Raw genomic sequence first — 19219 nt, 5'->3', positions numbered from 1 at the left:
TTCCTGGTGTGTCACTCTGTTCACGCAGCACTAAAGATGACGTTACATTGATGTCCCTCCCATTCTCCATAGCCTTGTATCAATCCCTAACTAATCCCACTCTTCTCTCCATAACCCTCTAACAATTCTAAATTAACCCCACTTTCTCTGCTCTCTCCCTGTAACTCTATCAATCACAAACCAGTCCTACTGCCTCACTCCTTCCTCAGTCGGTAACAATGTGGGGAAATGGTGGTATTGTCCCTGTATGAGCAATCCAGAGGCTGAAGCAAATGCTCAATGTCACAGCTTCCTACCCCACCACAGCAGCTGTTGGAATTTAAATTCAATTAATAACTCTGGAATTATAAATTTAGTCAGTAATAGTGACCATTAATTACTTTCAAATACCATCTGGTCCATTGATGTCCTTTTAGGGAGGGAAATCTGCCATGCTTATGCGGTCTGGCCTACACGTCACTCCAGATCCACAATAATGTGGTTGACTCTTAACTACCCTCTGACAACGGCCAAGCAAACTACTCAGTTCAAGGTTCCACGTAGTCACCCAAAGATGGAACTGAACCATGGTTCATGGTGCGATGAGGCAGTAATGCTAACCACGGCACCTCTCCGTAGCCCAGCATCAATCCCAAAATAATTCTACTGCCCACAGTCTCCTCACAGTGCCTGATTAATTCCAAATTAACCAAACTGTTCTGCTCTCTTCCCATTGCTCTGCATCAATCCCAAGTTAATCCAACTGCCTCCCACTCTTCCCATAATCCTACCTCAATTTCCCCCACAATTCTATGTAAATCTCCAAATAATCCCATTGCCCCACTGTCTCTCTCCATACTCCTGTATCAATCCCAAAAGAATACCACTGCTCCACTCTCTCCATCGCTTCGTACCTAGTCCAAACTAACCCCATACTTTCTCTCTCTCTCCCATAACCTCATAGCAATCCCAGACTAATCACACTGTGGCAGCAAGGCATCACAGTGGTTAGCACTGCTGCCCCACAGCACCAGGGACATAAGAACATAAGAAATAGGAGCAGGAGTAGGCCATCTGGCCCTTCGAGCCTGCCCCGCCATTCAATAAGATCATGGTTGATCTGTCGTGGCTCAGTTCCACATTCCCGCCCTCTCCCCATAACCCTTAATCCCCTCTCTTATCAAAAACCCATCAACCCGCATCTTAAAAATATTTAGCGAGGTAGCCTCCACCACTTCAATGGGCAGAGAATTCCAGAGATTCACCACCCTTTGAGTGAAGAAGTTCTTCCTCAACTCCGTTCTAAACCGCCCCCCCTTTATCTTGAGGCTGTGCCCCCTAGCCCTACTGTCCTTTATGAGCGGGAAGAGTCTCTCCACCTCTATCCTATCCATCCCATTCATCATCTTATACGTCTCAATGAGATCTCCCCTCATTCTTCTAAACTCTAACGAGTACAAGCCTAGTTTATTCATCCTCTCCTCATAGCTCAACCCCCTCAACTCCGGCATCAGCCTAGTAAACCTCCTCTGCACTCCCTCTAAGGCCAAAATATCCTTGCGTAAGTACGGCGCCCAAAACTGCACACAGTACTCCAGCTGCAGCCTCACCAATGCCCTATGTAGCCGCAGCAAGACCTCCCTACTTTTATATTCAATCCCCCTCGCTATGAAGGCCAGCATCCCATTCGCCTTCCTGACCACCTGCTGCACCTGCAAGCTGGGTTTTTGCGACTCATGCACAAGGACCCCGAAATCCCTCTGCACCGTCGCATGCTGCAGTTTTTCTCCACGTAAGTAATAATCCTTCCTACCATTATTCCTACCAAAGTGGACCACCTCGCACTTGCCAACATTAAATTCCATTTGCCAATTCCTGGCCCATTCGCCCAGCCTATCTAGATCCTTCTGCAGACTCTCCACACCCTCCGCGCATCCCATGTCCCACACCCTCCCATGTCATCACCTGGGTTCAATTCCCAATTTGGGATCACTGTCTATGTGGAGTTTGCACTTTCTCTCCTTGTCTGCATGGGTTTCCTCAAGGTACTCCCATCTCCTCTCACAGTCCAAAAGACGTGCTGGTTAGGTGCATTGGCCATGCTAAATTCTCCCTCAGTGCACCCGAACAGGTATCAGAGTGTGACAAAAGGGAGATTTTCACAATAACTTTATTGAAGTGTTGATGTAAGCCTACTTGTGACACTAATAAATAAACTTAAACTGTCCCGTCTCTCTCCATAGCTCTATATCCATCCCAAACAAATCCTACTGTCAATAACTTCTCATGGCCCTGTAATTCATTGCCTTGCTTTTTTCCCATAACTGCTTATAAATCCCAGACTGAAGCCACTTTACTCTGCTCTTCCCCACAGCTATGTATCAAGTCCAAACTAATCCCACTTCTCCATAGCCCTGTATCAATCCCAAACTAATCCCAATGCCCTGCTCTCTCCGGAGCCTTCTGTAATTCACCAACTAATCCCAATGTCCACACTTCCCCATTGCCCTATATAAATCCCAATGTCCTGCTCTATCTCTCTCGTAGCTCTCTGTAATTTCCAAACTAATCCCACTGCTTTGCCGTATGGCATTACATCATTAATAGACTAATCCCACTGTCCCATTCTGTCCCCATGGCCTTGTATCAATCTCAAACTAATCCCATTGGATCTACTCTCCCCATTGTTCCCTATCAATTCCAAACTAATCCCACTGCCCCCGCTTTCCATATAGCTTTATGTATGAATCTCCAAACTAATCCCACTGCCCAGCGCTCAATTGTAGCCCTACATCAACATCCAAACTAACCCCACTGCCTTGCTTTCTCAATGTAGCCCTGTATCCATCTCCCAACTAATCTCACAGCCCCTCTCTCTCCATAGAGCTCTATATCAATGTCCAAACTAACCCCATTGTCCCGCTCTCTATATAGCCCTGTATCAATCTCCAAACTAATCCCACTACACAACTCTCTTTCTCCAGTAGCCCCTTTCTCAACTCTAAACTAGAGTTACCAGCTACCTCGCCCCACATCAATCCTAAATGCAGCTTTTTATTTCTAAATTGTAAAGATCAAGCTGCCCTGGTGGAATTTGAACACACTGAGTGATATTTCAGATTTCTGGGCTGTGTGGGGCCGATAAGATAAACTTTACAGGGAGGGTTTAGTAAAGAGGGGAACCGCCCAGTTGCAAAGATCAGACACTATGCTCCCCCTTCTCGGTCATGTGGAATTACAACTGAATTTGGCCCGTCGATTTTACGCGGAACAAGCGCCATCTTCACATGCACTAACAGCCCCACCAAGTCAAACAAATAACCCCACTATTTTGGATACCGGTGACAGAAATCAGCAATATTTGCCAAAGTCGTTGAGATGAGGCTGTCCTGGGGAACAATCGATTGTGAAAGGTGAGTTTCTCATGGGCATCTTTTGACTTTATTCAAAGTTGCTCTTAAGGATTTCTTCCCGGTGGCGCGTATTCTCAAGATCACAGTGTGAACCTGGGGACAGACAGAGCAATAACCCTCCCAGCCCAACACATGTTCCCTACGCGTCCGGAAGAGGGTAAGGGGGTAAGGGGCTTGGGCACCGCAAGCTGCTCGGAGACAGTATCCAGGCCTGCCATCAGGCGTCAAGTGTCATCTCCGGTTTGGGGCCCGCGGGGTGTGGAAGGTGTTTTTGGAGAACGTGATCAGGGACTCGGGTGACTACACTGAACACGCCAGGGGCAAACTCTGTATGGCTTTGGTGTTTGAGGACAGTGTGAAGAGGCACAGAAACCTACACAGGCGCCACTGAATAACCAGGGAGTCGCAATAGTGAAAGCAACAGTTTAAAATCAGAAGTTACAAAGTCTCCTTACAGGGTGTGTTCCGGGGTTGAGTAACTAAAGTCATACTCTTTCATTACCTCTACTGCTCTTTGTTGAATAAGTTAACAAGGTTATTGGAAAACAGTTTGAAAGTAAATATCTCAATGATTTTAATGTTATTTTGTTATATCCGTGCAATTTCACCCCACCCTGCCATAGTTCGAAATTTACTTTCGTTTTCACAGCGGAAACTCTCTCTCTCCTGCCTTTTGTTACTTTTTGGGCTGAAGGAAAGCCCCCCTTATATTCTAAACTCCCTCCCTCCCTAACCGAAGCTCATCCAGACCTCTGCTGCCCGTGGACTTAACTCATCACAGAGTCCACTCTGCCCATCGCCTCACTGCGAGCTGGCTGAGCTACACTTGGCTTCTGACTTGAACGAAGCCTCCATTTTAAAAACTCGATGTGTTCACGCCCTTCCCTTCTTTCGATTTCACAGCAAGAAAATAAAATGCTGGAAAAATCTCAGCAGGTCTGACAGCATCTGTGGAGAGAGAACAGAGCCAACGTTGAGGGTCAGGAGTTCAGCACTGACAAAGGGTCATAGAATCCCTACAGTGCAGAAGGAGGCCATTCGGCCCATCGAGTCTGTCCTGACTATAATCCTACCCAGGCCCTATTCCCATGACCTTCATTTACCCTGCTAATCTCCCTATCACTAAGGGGAAATTTAGCATGGTCAATCAACCCATAAATCATTAGACTGTGGGAAGAAACCAGAGCTGCTGGAGGAAACCCACGCAGACACGAGGAGAACATGCAGACTCAGCGCTGACAGTGACACAAGTCAGAAATCGAACCTGGGTCCCTGGCACTGTGAGGCAGTGGTGCTAACCACTGTGCCGCCGTGTCGAGTGATAACATCTGTGAAGTGATTTTTACTATTTTAAATGTCCTTTACAAATATGAGTTATGGTTATATGGAATATACAGTGGGGTAACAGGCCATTTGGTCCAATTGGTATGTGCTAGTGTGTTTCCTTCATAATGTTCTTATCCAACTTCCCATTGAATGCCTCCATAAATCCTTGAGAACAATTTGTCACAAATTTATTTTACACAGAGCAGAGTGTATAGCAGGCATCAACTATGGGGTCCTGGCTGAACTAGCAGCTTCCATTTCCAGAAGGATAGTCATCATCCAGTTGACCTATCCATGGCTTGTGGCCATTGTCCTGAATGTTGACTCCGAGCATTGAACCCATGACTTCTGTATTCAAATCACAGACTCATTCATGGGCATTTGTAGCACAGAAGGAGGCCATTCAGCCCATCATGTCGGGTGGCACAGTGTGTTAGCACTGCTGCCTCATAGCACCAGGGACCTGGATTCAATTCTGGCCTAGGGTCACTGTCTGGGTGGAGCCTGCACATTCTCCTCATGTCTGCATGGGTTTCCTTCGGGTGCTCCCACAGTCCAGATATGTGCAGGTTAGGTTGATTGGCCATGCTAAATTGCTCCTTTTGTCCTGGGATGCATAGATTAGAGGGATTAGCAGGATAAATATGTGGGGTTATGGGGTTGTGGTTGTTGCAGACTCGATGGACCGAATGGCCTCCTTCTTCACAGTAGGGTTTCTATGATTCTATGATAATCTTCTTCATCTCCTTCCTTGAAGTTTCTTGGGTGGTCATGGATGTTCCAGCAGAACTCTTCCTGTTAAAAAGCTGGTATTGCAACCTACCAGCTGCAGCTGTTTAACTATGTTCAGTTAGCACAAACGGTAAAGTTTGCAGTGTCTGCAAAATAACATTCGCATTCGACTATCTGCCTTTATGGAAATGAAAGTTAAAGAATGAAAGACATGAACAAGTAAGGAAAACATGAATAAATAATTTATATTGATGCCAGAAGCAGTATAAATAAGCTTAAGAAGATCAGCCATAAGGAAGGGTTATGTTAGTGATATATGCTAGATACAAAATGCAATAAATTAATTAAACCTTTCCCCTACTTCAATGGGACAATACTTACAAGACCTCCAGTCCTCTGCCACCTCACCTGTGGTCAGTGAGGATTTGAAAATGACTGCCAACGCCTCTGATACCTCTTCACTCGCCCCCCTCAAAGGATACATCTTGTTCTGCACAGGAGGACCTTTTGGCCCATCGTGTTGGTCCTAGCTCTTTGAAAGAACATTCCAATGATCCTTACTCCCAACTCTCTCATCATTGTCTTTTCACTCTTTTTCTCCCCCCCCCCTTTTCAAATGCAGTATATAAACAATTTGCTTTTGAAAGTTGCTCTGAAAGTGTTCCTGCCACCCTGTCTGGCAACACGAACCTAATTATTAAAAAAAAATCAGTGTCAGTCATGGCCCCTGGGAAGGGTTGGAGCAGCAAGTCAACTGGATGGTAAGGCAGGGGGGCGGGGGGAGGGAAAGGATTCTTTCTCTGCACACTTCCATTTTGTTTTAATCAGCAGTTTACGTGACTGACCAATAATTCCGCTTTACAGTAAGGCCACCATCTCCCCCATGCCCTCCCACTGATAGTGAGCCTGGATCGACTGGTGATCAAAATAAGGATAGACCTATACTGACAAGGTGGCTCCCACAGTATGCGCTGACCCTCCCATGGTTCATCGCTCAGCACAACACCCCCTTACGATGCAGTGTCAGCCTGGATATCCCTCCCAGGCCCTATCCCCTAACCCGACAAATTTACCCTGCAAATCCTCCTGATACTAAGGGGCAATTTAGCATCGCTAATCAACCTAACGTGCACATCTGGGAGGAAATCGGAGCACCTGGAGGAAACCCACACAGACACGGGGAGAGAGTGCAAACTTCACACAGTCAGTCACCCGTTAACTCCAAGGGGACAAGTAAGGTAGATAAGTGGGGTTACGGGGAGAGAGTCTGGGTGGGATTGTAATGCAGACTCGATGGGCTAAATGGCCTCCTTCTGCACTGCAGGGATTCTATGAACGCAATTTGAAATTGGAACCTTGTTTATCTCCGAGATGTAATTGTTACCCACCGAGGTACAAACTTCCCAGACACAGCATCTATATCACTTCTTCTAAAAAAAATTTGCAACATTTGAGAAGTGTTAATTTGCTACAATTTAAGCGGCAATTGCTTCTGTAAAAGAACACACAATTTTACCTTTTCATTTGGTTATTGATGGGTTCATCCAAAATCAGTATAGTGTTTTGAATTAAAATTTGTATTTAACCATTCTTGCCAGAGAGTCAGTTCAGACTTGATGGGCTGAATAGCCTCCTTCTGCACTGTAGTGATTCTGTGATTCTTCTACGAAATCAAGTCTGAAATATTTCTTCCAGCTTCTAATGAAAATGCTGTGACGTGAATGGTTTTGATGACTCGCTGCTGTGGTTCGACCCTTTCAAACATGAAGTGGAAATATTTTATTCTGATTCTTCTTCCGCTAGTACCTTCAACATCTGGTAAGAAGCAACAAACTTGTGTATCTCTAGAATCGTAGATTGATTAAGAAAGTTTTTAACTGCTTTCAACTATAGTTTCACAAGTTTCAGCAACCCCATGCTGTTTTATTTGAAGTGAGCATCCTTAATGTTGCAGAGCATAGTGAATTAAATATTTGGCCATAGCTGGAATTACAACATAATTTCCACAGTGGGGAGGCCGGGGTGGGGGGTGGGGGGTGGGGGGTGAAGGACGGGGGTGGAGGGGGATCAACTTAATGAAGGTAGGCCCATTCAAAAGTTTGATGGCAGCAGGGAAGAAGCTGTTCTTGAGTCGGTTGGTACGTGACCTCAGATTTTTGTATCTTTTTCCCAAAGGTAGAAGATGGAAGAGAGAATATCCGGGGTGCGTGGGGTCCTTAATTATACTGGCTGCTTTGCCGAGGCAGTGGGAAGTGTAGACAGAGTCAGTGGATGGGAGGCTGGTTTGAATGATGGATTGGGCTTCGTTCACGATCTTTTGTGGTTCCTTGCGGTCTTGGGCAGAGCAGGAGCCATACCAAACTGTGATACAACCAGAAAGAATGCTTTCTATAGTGCATCTGTAAAAGTCAGTGAGAGTCTTAACGGATATGCCAAATTTCCTTAGTCTTCTGAGAAAGTAGAGGCGTTGGTGGGCTTTCTTAACTATAATGTCTGCGTGGGGGGACCAAGACAGGTTGTTGGTAATCTGGACACCGAGAAACTTGAAGCTCTTTTTACTTCGTCCCCAAGACATATCAAAGATTTGGATGTTTGAGACTAAGCGTAATATTTCCATGTTGGCCGATGAAACAAAGGCAGGTCAGAATGTGTGTTTGTGTAGAAGATGCAAAGCAGCTTCAAATGGATTTGGACAGACTTAATAAGTGGGCAAGGACATGGCAGATGGAACAGAAAATGGAGAAATGTGAGGGCCTCCACTTTGGTTGGAGGAACAGATGAGTAGAACTTTTCATAATGGTAAGAGATTCGGAAGTGTAGATGTACAAAGGGACCTGGGTATCCTTGTCAATAAGTCACTGAAGGCTAACAGGCAGGTTCTGCAAGCAATTAGGAAGGCCAACAGAGTGTTAGCCTTTATCACAAGAGGATTTGAGTCCAGGAGTAGTGAGGTCTTGTGTAGGGGTTTGGTTAGACTGTACCTGGAGGACCGTGTGCAGTTTTGATCCCCTGACCTCAGGATATTATTGCCACAGAAAGAGTGCAATGAAGGTTCACCAGATTTGTTCCAGGGTTGGTGTGACTGAGTTATGAAGAGAGATTGGGCAAATTAGGCCTGTATTCCCTTTTGAAGAATGAGAGGTAACCTCATGGAAGCCTACAAAATACTTTAGGGGTCAGGGTAGATGAGGGTAAGAGGAAGCCACTGGTTGGGTGTCTAGACGCAAGTTCAGGACAAAGGGGAAGCCATTTAGTACCAAGATGAGGAGAAATGTTTTTACCCGGAGGGTTGTGAGTTTTTATTCATTTCTTTGAGATATGGGCTTCACTGGTTAGGGCAGTATTTATTTTCCATCCCTAATTGTGAAGGTAGCAGTGAGCTGCCTTCTTGAGCCGCTGCAGTCCCTGAGGTGTAGGTACAGCGCTGTCAGGGAGGGAGTTCCAGGATTTTGACCCAGCGACAGTGAAGGAACAGCCAATATATTTCCAAGTCAGGATTGTGAGTGACTTGGGGGTGAACTTCCAGATGGTGGTGTTCCCAGGTATCTGCTGCTCTTGTCTTTCTAAGTCTCTACCCCAGAGGACTGTGGAGGCTCAGTCATTGAGTATGTTTAAAGAAGGGATTGGGAGATTTCTAAATACCAGTGACATAAGAGTATAATGGGGGCGGGGCAGTGGGGGGGAGGGTGGTAGGGGGGCAGGAGAGAGAGAGATTGAAGTGGCCAATTAGAATAAAGAATGAAGAAAGTTACAGCACAGAAACAGGCCCTTTGGCCTTCCAAGCCTGCACTGACCATGCTGCCCGACTTAACTAAAACCCCCTACTCTTCCGGGGACCATATCCCTGTATTCCCATCCTATTCATGTACTTGTCAAGACGCCCCTTAAAAGTCACTACCGTGTCCGCTTCCACTACCTCCCCTGGCAACGAGTTCCAGGTACCCACTACTCACTGTGTTAAAAAAAAATCTGCCTTGTACATCCCCTTTAAACCTTGCCCCTCGCACCTTAAAACTATGTCCCCCTAGTAATTGACTCTTCCATCCTGGGAAAAATCTTCTGACTATCCATTCTGTCCATGCCTCTTATAATCTTGAAGACTTCTATCAGGTCTCCCCTCAACCTCTGTTGCTGCAGTGAGAACAAACCAAGTTTCTCCAACCTCTCCTCATAGCTAATGCCCTCCATAACCAGGCAACACCCTGGTAAATCTTTTCTGTACCCTCTCCAAAACTTCCACATCCCTCTGGTAGTGTGGCATCCAGAATTGAACACTGTATTCCAAGTGCGCCCTAACTAAGGTTCTATAAAGCTGCAACACGACTTGCCAATTTTTAAACTCAATATCCCGGCCAATGAAGGCAAACGTGCCATATGACTTCTTGCCTACCTTCTTCACCTGCATTGTCACTTCCAGTGACCTGTGTACCTGTACACCCAGATTCCTCTGCCTATCAATACTCTTGAGGGCCCTGCCATTTACTGTATATTTTTTATCTGTATTAGATCTTCCAAAATGCATTGCCTCACATTTCTCCAGATTAAACTCTTATCTGTCATCTCTCCGCCCAAGTCTCCAACTGATCTATATCCTGCTGTATCCTCTGATGGTCCTCATCGCTATCCGCAAATCCACCAACCTTTGTGTTGTTTGCAAACTTACTAATCAATCCAGTTACATTTCCTTCCAAATCATTGATATATATTACAAACAGCAAAGGTCCCAGCACTGATCCCTGAGGAACACCACTTGTCACAGCCCTCCATTCAGAAACGCACCCTTCCACTGCTACCCTCTGTCTTCCTTGACCGAACCAGTTTTGTATCCACGTAGCCAGCTCACCTCAGATCCTGTGCAACTTCACCTTCTGCACCAGTCTGCCATGAGGGATCTTTTCAAAGGCCATTTGATCATACTGAATAACAAAGCAGGCTCAATGGGCTGAATGGCCTACTCCTGTTCCCAAGTTCCAAAAGATATTTGATAAGTTGCCACATCAAAAGTCAGAAGTGGGGGTGTTCACAATGTTCAGCAGCATTTGTGGCTCCTTAGATATTGAAGAAGTCCATGTCTAAATGCAGCAAGGCCTGGACAGTATCCAGGCTTGGACTAACAAATAGCAAGTAACATCTGTGCCACGCAATGACCGTCCCCAACAAGAGAGAATCTAACCAAAACCCTTTGACAATCAATGGCATTAACATCACTCAATTCTCTGCTATCAACATTCTTGGGTCATGATTGACCAGAAACTGAACTGGACTCGACACATGAATACTGTAATAGCAGGTCAGACATTAGGAATCTTGTCATAAGTAACTTGCTCCTGACTCCCCAGAGACTGTCACCAATCTACAAGGCATCTGTCAGCAGTGTGACAGACTACTCCTCATTTGTCTGCATGGGTGCAGTTCCAACACTCAAGAAGCTCGACACCATCCAGGACAAAACAGTCCGCATGATGGCACCACTTCCACAAAAATTCGCTCCCTCCACCACTGATGCAGAGTAGCAGCAGCGTGTGCAACATCTAAAAGATGCACTGTAGGAACTCACAAATGTTCCTCAATTTTCCAAACTCTCAAATGCTACTGTCTGGAAGGCAAAGGGCAACAGGTACCTGGGAACACCACCACCACCTAGGATTTTCCTCCCAAGTCACTCACCATCCTGACTTGGAACTGTATCGGCCATTCCTTCACTGTCGCTGGGTCAAAATCCAGGAACTCCCTCCCTAACAGCTCTGTGTGTGTACCTACGCCACAGGGACTGCAGCGGTTCAAGAAGGCAGCTCATCGCCACCTTCTCAAGAGGCAATTAGGGGTGGGCAATAAATGCTGGCCAAGCCAACAATGGCCGCATCCCATGAGTGGAGAATGAAAATAAATACACCAAGAGAAGATGGCATAGCGGACAACATACCGGCATGGATAGAAGATTGACTAGCTAACAAGAAACAGAATAGGCAGAAATGGATTGATGTTTTTGTTAGGCAAATTATAATAATTGGTGTACCACAGTGTTGGGGCCTCAGTTTTTTACAATTTAAATAAATGACTTGGATGACGGGACCAAAGAGAATTTTCACAATAACTTCATTGCAGTGTTAATATAAGCTTGCTTGTGATGCTAATAAATAAACTTTAAGGGCAGGACAATGAATTTCAGTAACCCCACACCTCCCATTTTTCCCCACTCGGGGCCTTTTGATCACCACTGAGTGCCTTTAAATGAGGAACCCTTCTCCCCTGCCCCAATATCCTGGGACCCAGCCGGGGTTTGCTTGTTGGTGCAACCTGTAGGTGCCTTAATACCAGCCTTGATATAATTTGGCATTAATTGCCAAAATTCATCAACTGGGAGCACACCAGATTCCACCCAATGTCTTGCCGTTTCCTTGGACTGGCACAGTGGTTAGCACTGCCGCCTCACAGCGCCAGGGACCTGGGTTCGATTCCCAGCTTGGGTCACTGTCTGTGTGGAGTCTGCAGGTTCTACCCCTGTCTGCATGGGTTTTCTGCAGGTGCACCAGTTTCCGTCTACACTCTAATAATGTGTAGGTTAGGTGGATTGACCGTGCTAAATTGCCCCTTCGTGTCCAATGATGTACAGGAATAGCCATGGTAAGTGTTTGGGGTTATGGGTATATGGTCTGGGTTAGAGGGTCTGGATCTCTCTGTGAGAGAGAGTCAGTGCAGACTCAGTGAGTTGAATGGCCTCCTTGTGTAGAGATTCTATGAAGTCTTTTATGTTTACCTGAGGGGGACAATTAGGTTTTGGTTTGATACACTTTCAACAGTCCAGCACTCCCTCTGGAGAGAGCCATCAAGCTTTACAACACAGAAAGAAGCCCAGTCTATTCCATTCTCTGGCACACGGGCTGCAGTTTTGTCAGTCAGGGATATTCGCAACCTTTTAAAAAATATATTTCATGGGACATGGGCGTTTATTTATTGCTTGACTCTAATTGCTCTTGTGGAGAGCATTTAAGAGTCAACCACATTGTTGTGGGTCTGAAGTCACATGTAGGCCAGACCAGCTCAACAGATTTCCTTCCCTAAAGATCATTAATGAATCTGATGGGTTTCCCAACAATCAACAATGATTTCATGGTCATCAGTGGATTTTAGTCCCAGATTTTTCTATTAAATTCAAATATCACTGCCTGCAGTGGTGAGATTCGAACCTGGATCCCCAGGATCTCTGGATTATTAGTCCAATGACAATACCATTAGGCCACTGCTCCCACTCGAGGCAAGCATGCTACCAACTGTGGTATAGCCAAACTAGTCTACTTTTGCAGTGGCGGTGGGTGGCGGATGTAGATGCAAGTTGATTTGACTGTTCCGCTTTTGTCCCTCGCCCTTTTTCTAGGAAAGTTCATCGTTACCACTCCAAGCAAGCCAGTAGTTGGCACCGTTGGTGCAGACGTCATCCTGGACTGCCAGTTAATACCGGCAGAGGCTCCAGAAGCGATGGAAGTGAGGTGGTTTCAATCGGATTGGGCCAAAACAGTGCATCACTACAGACAGGGCCACGATGTCCCCGAGACGCAACTTCAGAAGTATTCTGGCAGAACGGAACTGTTTCACGGAGCCTTCAACAATGGGAATGTCTCCCTCCTGCTGAAGAATATCGGTGTGCAGGATGACGGGATGTACACCTGCTTTGTCATCTCCAAAGCCCAGGATGCAGAGGGAGTTGTTCATCTGCAAGTCGGAAGTGAGTTGGAGTCTCCGTTCGGTGGTTCCGTACTCACTCAGTCCTGGATTTTCCTGTCTGTATCAGAACCGGTGGTGGGAGATGGTGGGTGGGTGGTGGAGGGGGGAAGGGGGATGGGTGAGAGCAGGATTACAAAATATCGGCAGGAACCCAATTATGGGATTCTCGCACCCATTCGTGTTTAGGTTTTTTTTTGTGCGGCCCTGCGATACGGGTGTGAGTAAGCGAGCCCACACTCACCACCCCTGCCCCTCACCTATGCCACTAGAACCACAGAAAAGGTACAGTACAGAGGGAGGCCATTCGGCCACAAATGTCCACTGATCGCCGAAAGTGGCAACACAGATGGATAAAGTAGTCAAGAAGGCACACAGCATGCTTGCCTTCATTGGTTGGGGCATTGGCTATAAAAATTGGCAGATCCTGCTGCCTTAGTTAGGCCGCACTTGGAATATTGCGTACAGTTCTGGTCGCCATGCTACCAGAAAGATGTGGATGCTTTGGAAAGGGTATAGAAGAGCTTTACCAGGATGTAGTCTGGTCAGAAGGGTATTAGCTATGAAGAAAGGTTGGAGGAGCTTAGTTTGTTCTCACTGGAAGGATGGAGGTTGAGGGGTGAAAAATATCTGGAAATAAGCCAGAAAATACTCCTTCACTGGTACTTGCTCCTTTCTGTCACTCAACCCAGCTTCATATCCTCGTCCCTCAGTACTGCCCACTGTGGGTAAACTGACCTGTTGTTGCTGGGCTTAACTTTACACCCTTTCTTTGAATGAGGATGTAATGTTTGCAACTGTCCTGTCCTCTGGCACTACTGCCTTGTGCCTCCACGATTTCCATTCTCATTTCCCTCTACAGATACATCTCATCTGTTCCCAACTTTAAGTCCATTCAATACCGCCCCCTACTCAATTTTGAATACTCTAATGTCTGCATTACCTTCTTTTTCACTGGATAGTATCTTCTTCCTTTATAAAGACAGATAACAAGTATTCATTTAAGACATCAGGTATGCCCCCTGTTCCATAAGCAAATCCCCTTTTTGGTCCTACTCCTCCTTTTACTGTCCTTTTACTATTTATATGCTTATGGAAGATGTTTGGATTCCCTTTTGTGTTAGCTGCCAGTCTCTTTTCATACTCCCTCTTTGGCTCTTTTTCTGCTATTTCACTTCCCCTTTTATATTCTGTCTGGTCTTTTATAGTAATTTCAATCTGACATCTGTCATAACTGTGCTTTTTTTCTTCATCTTAATTTCTATCCCTTTCATCATACAGGGAGCTCGAGATACCTTTCCTTCTTAGGGAATACAATTCGAATGTACATGTGCTATGTCTTCTTTAAATTGTCCTGCTATTGTTTTTCCTGCCAACCTTTTGACTCCCAATTTCTCCGGCCCAGATGTGTTCCTACCCCCGTTGAAGTTGGCTTTTCCCCGGTAAATTCACTTATTTTTAAGTAATCTTAACTCTTGATTTGTCTTTTTCCACAGTCAGCCTAAGCTTGATGATACAATGATCACTATTCTCTAAATGTTCTCCTGCCAACCTTTGATCCACTTGGCCCATCTTATTTCGAAGAACCAGATCCAACAGTGCTCCTTTTCTCATCAGACAGGAAACTACTGCTGTAGAAAATTTTCCAGAACACATACTATGAACTCATGCCCTTTTTTCTACCTAGATTACTACCCCTAGTCTATACTTGGATTGGCCCAACTACTGTATAATTCTTGCACCTCCTGGAATGTTGGCCTTTTTATCTGGAAGACTAGAGTATAAGGATGCAGATCACAGAATCAGTGCAGAAGGAGGCCATTTGGCCCGTTGTCTGCATTGAACACAAACCCAGGCCCTATCCCCGTAACCCCATGCGTTTACCCTAACTAGTCCCGCTGATACTAATGGGCAATTTAGCATAGCCAATCTATCTGACTGTGCACATCTTTGGACTGTGGGAGGAAACCGGAGCACCCGGAGAAAACCCACACAGACACGGGAAGAATGTGCAAATTCCACACAGACAAGTCACTCGAGCCAGAATGGAACCCGGGTCTCTAGGTCTGTGAGGCAGCAGTGCCAACCACTATGCCACCATGCCGCAGTTATACAAAGCCCTGGTTAGACCCTACCTGGAAAACTGTGAGCAGATGTGGACACCGCACCTTCGGAAGGATATATTGGCCTTGGATGGAGTGCAGTGTACGTTTATGAGAATGATGCCTGGGCTTCAGGGGTTTAATTATGAGGTCTGTTTTCTCTAGATTTTAGAAAGTTGAGGGGCAACCTGATTGTAGTATTTCAAGATGCTAACAGGAAAAGACAGTAGATAAAGGTGAACTATTTCCACTGGTTGGAGATTCTAGAATTAGGGGGCATAGTCTAAAAATTAGGGCCAGACCATTCAGGAGAGATGTTAGGAAGTAGTTCTACACAGAAAGATTGGTAGAAGTTTGAAACTCTCTTCCACAAATGGCTGTTGATGTGAGATCAGTTGCTAATTTTAAATCTTAGATAAAAGTTTGTTAAGCAAGGGATTTGGGCCAAAAGCAGGTATATGGTGTTGGGCCACAGATCAGCCATGATTTCAGTGAATGGCAGGAACATGCTCGAGGGGCCTTTTGGTCTACTCCAGTTCCTTTGATCCTGGTAATTTCCTCGCAAATTGGATCCTCTACATTGTTTCCACTAGTCAGTGGCCATAAATTGCCCCAAATAATGCTATTGCACTTACTTTTCTTCCTTGGTTCCAGTCACACAAATTCTGTCCTTGACTCTTCTGGGGTATCCTCATGTTCACCCTTTCTCTCCAGCTTTCCAATGCTATCCTTTTAGTCAATACTGTAGAGATGCCGGTGTTGGACTGAGTTGGACAAGATGAGAGGTCACATGACCCCAGATTGTAGCCCAATAGGTTTATTTGAAATCTCAAGTATTCGGAGCACTACCCCCTTCGTCAGGTGAAGTGGAGCATCCGAAAGCTCATGATTTCAAATAAACCTGTTGGACTACAATCTGGTGTCGTATGATCTCTCATCTTAATCAATATTCCGTCATGCCTCCCCTTTTCTTCCTTTCTTTCTTTCCTATCTTACCTGAATATCTTGCATCCAGGAATATTTGTAACCCTGATTGGGACTTTACTGCTTTTGCATACACTGACCTTGCCTCTGTCTGTCCCACTCTAGTCCTATTGTCTCTCCCAGTATCCTGTGCACCATTAAGCTCTTCCCATGATATTTCCTTCTGGTCCCCACCTCTCTGCCAGCATTGTTTTAATCCTCCCTTGTAGTGAAAAAGATTGGACTTGGAAGCGTTAACTCCGTGGATGCTGCCAGACCTGGTGAGCTTTTCCAGCCCTTTTTTCTGTTTTTATTTCAGACTTCCAGCCTGTGCAGTATTTTTGGTTTTAGTGCATGGGAAGAATTTTGCTTGGTTCAGAGATGTCATAGAATCCCTACAGTGCAGAAGAGGCCATTCAGCCCAACAAGTCTGCACTGACTGAGCATCTTAGTAAGAAGTCTCACAACACTAGGTTAAAGTCCAGCAAGTTTATTTGATAGTAAACCCACAAGCTTTTGGAACACTGTTCCTTCGTCAGGTACAGCGTTCTGAAAGCTTGTGGGTTTACTATCGAATAAACTTGTTGGACTTTAACCTGGTGTTGTGAGACTTCTTACTGTGTTTACCCCAGTCCAATGCCGGCATCTCTACATCTGAGCATCTTACCCAGGCTGTCTTTCTCCCACCCTATCCCTATAACCCCACACATTTCCTATGGACAATCCCCGTCACGACATGTGTACAGGGCGATGGTGAGGCCACCCTGGAGTATTGTGTGCAGTGTTGGTGTCCTTATCTGAGGAAGGATGTCCTTGCTATAGAGGGAGTGTAACAAAGGTTTAGCAGGCTGATTCCTAGAATGGTAGGACTGTCATATGAGGAAAGACTAAGACGTTCGGATTGTATTCATTGGAGTTTAGAAGAGTGAGAGGGGATCTCAAAAATTTATAAAATTTGAACAGGGTTAGACAGGGTAGATTTCAGAAAGAATGTTCCCGATGATGGGGGAATCCAGAACTAGGAGTCACGGTTTGAGGATAAGGGGTAAACCTTTTAGGACTGAGGTGAAGAGAAATTTCTTCACCCAGAAAGTGGCAAATGTGTGGAATTCACTACCACAGGAAGTAGTTGAGGCCAAAACATTGTGTGATTTCAAGAAGAAATTAGGTATAGCTCTTAAGGCTAAAGGGATCAAGGGATACGGGGTGGGGGGTGGGGTGGGGTGGGGGGTGGGATCAGGTATTCATTTCGATGGTCAACCATGATCAAAATGAATGGTGGATCAGCCTTGACATGCTAAATGGCCGCCTCCTGCTATTTTTTAATGTTTCTTTCTAGGGACGCCCTCTCCCCCACCCTATCCCCATTAACCCACACATTTACCATGGATAATCCCCCTAACCCGCACATCCTGGGACACTGAGGGGCAACTCAGCTTGGCCAATCCACCTAACCCACACATCTTTGGAGTGTGGGAGGAAACCCGAACACCCAGAGGAAACCCACACAGGAGTTGAGCTGCAGGTTGGCTGTGATCTGATTGAATGGCACGGGAAAAGGTTTGAAGGTTCTGATGGTTCATAAACAAGCAAAACCTGTGTTTTAAATTATAGAAGTGGGCCTTGAACCAGTGGTGAAGTTGGCAGGCTACCAAGGCAGCGGGATAAAGCTTACGTGTGCATCCGAAGACTGGTATCCTCGGCCCAACATAACCTGGTTGATGGGAAATGGAAAGGAGTTGACTGGAGCACTTGGAAAACAAACAGTCAACTCGAGAGGACTCTTAGCGGTGGAGAGCAGCCTTGAGGTTACAGCTGATTCCGATAATAGATATACATGTGCCGTCATTAACGTATTATTGGACAAAAGAAAGCAAAGCAGCCTCCAAATATCAGGTCTGTAAAATCCCACCTTTTGGAAATTTGTAAAAATGTTTTCATGGCATATGGGCAACGCTGGCTGGACTTGCATTTATTGCCCATCCCTAAATGCCCCTTGAGCTGAATGACTTGGTAGGCCATTTTACAGGGGGCAGAGAAGAGTCAGTCAAGTCGCTGTGGGTCTTGAATCACATATAGTCCAGACTAGGTCAGGATGGCAAAATTCCTTCTGGGGCAGCATGGACAAGTTGGGCTGAAGGGCCTGTTTCCATGTTGTAAACCTCTGTGACTCTATGGCCACTGGAGATTTTCACAGTAACTTCATTGCAGTATTAATGTAAGCCTACTTGTGACTAATAAAGTGTTCAGATGGATGCTTTCTTTTATAAAAGGTGGCAATGGTTACTCGGTAAATATTAATTCCGGTTTTTCTTTTCTACTATTGAATTCAAATTTCACCATCTGCCATGGTGGGATTTGAACCTGGCTTCCCAGAGCGTTACCCTGGGACTCTAGATTGCTAGTCTGGTGTCACTCTCCTCCTCCTCTCAAGTGTGGACTATTACGTTGTACACTTTGGACTGGAACTTTATAAGTGGCAGGCGGGACCCAGATGAGGAGGTCCCACCCCCATTTCCAAAGGATCCCATTTTTGTTGGCAGAGTGTAGAGGGCAGGGCGTGATTCACGTAGGCAGGAAATCCGAACTGGTGCGATCATTTTGACTTAGTGCTGAGTTTGAACACAACCAATTTAGGCTGTTCCGTGGACCTTAACCTACAACATGTAATAAATTGATGGAGGAGACATAAGTGCTTTTAAAGGGCTGATTAAGTTCCATTCAGTGTCACGACCTGCTGTTTTTTTTAAAATATCTTGTCTAATGTCAGTGACATTGAAAAAGAAAACCCTCCGCCAGGCTTGCACTTGCTGTAGGTTGCATCAAAATATTGGTATCTGTTTGTGCAGTTGGAGTAGAGATCTTTGATATTTGCCCAAGGACTATTCTGAGCTGAATTTCAAAACCTACAATCTGATTGATAGCTTAAAGAGGTTATTAAAGGATTAGCTATCTTTATTTTTCCAGATTTACAAAAAAAACTTT

At 45.5% G+C, this 19219-nt stretch overlaps 1 protein-coding gene across 1 annotated transcript in view; it reads left to right on the top strand.

Moving 5' to 3' along the window:
- The first annotated feature begins 3239 nt into the window (after positions 1-3239).
- The window catches only part of LOC145348151 (butyrophilin subfamily 2 member A1-like), a 35623-nt gene continuing 19643 nt past the window's right edge, over positions 3240-19219 (top strand). The window contains exons 1-4 of the mRNA XM_080196325.1: positions 3240-3392; positions 7146-7268; positions 12826-13173; positions 17849-18130. Coding sequence (XP_080052451.1) covers positions 7172-7268; positions 12826-13173; positions 17849-18130 — 727 coding nt within the window. The 5' untranslated portion in view covers positions 3240-3392; positions 7146-7171. The remainder of the gene's footprint in view (positions 3393-7145; positions 7269-12825; positions 13174-17848; positions 18131-19219) is intronic.

Source organism: Carcharhinus amblyrhynchos, chromosome 9, assembly GCF_965287045.1.
Source record: "Carcharhinus amblyrhynchos chromosome 9, sCarAmb.v2.hapA, whole genome shotgun sequence".
Classification (NCBI taxonomy): Eukaryota; Metazoa; Chordata; class Chondrichthyes; order Carcharhiniformes; family Carcharhinidae; genus Carcharhinus; species Carcharhinus amblyrhynchos.
Note: the sequence above shows the minus strand (reverse complement) of the source record. Positions and strands in the feature narration are given on the sequence as shown.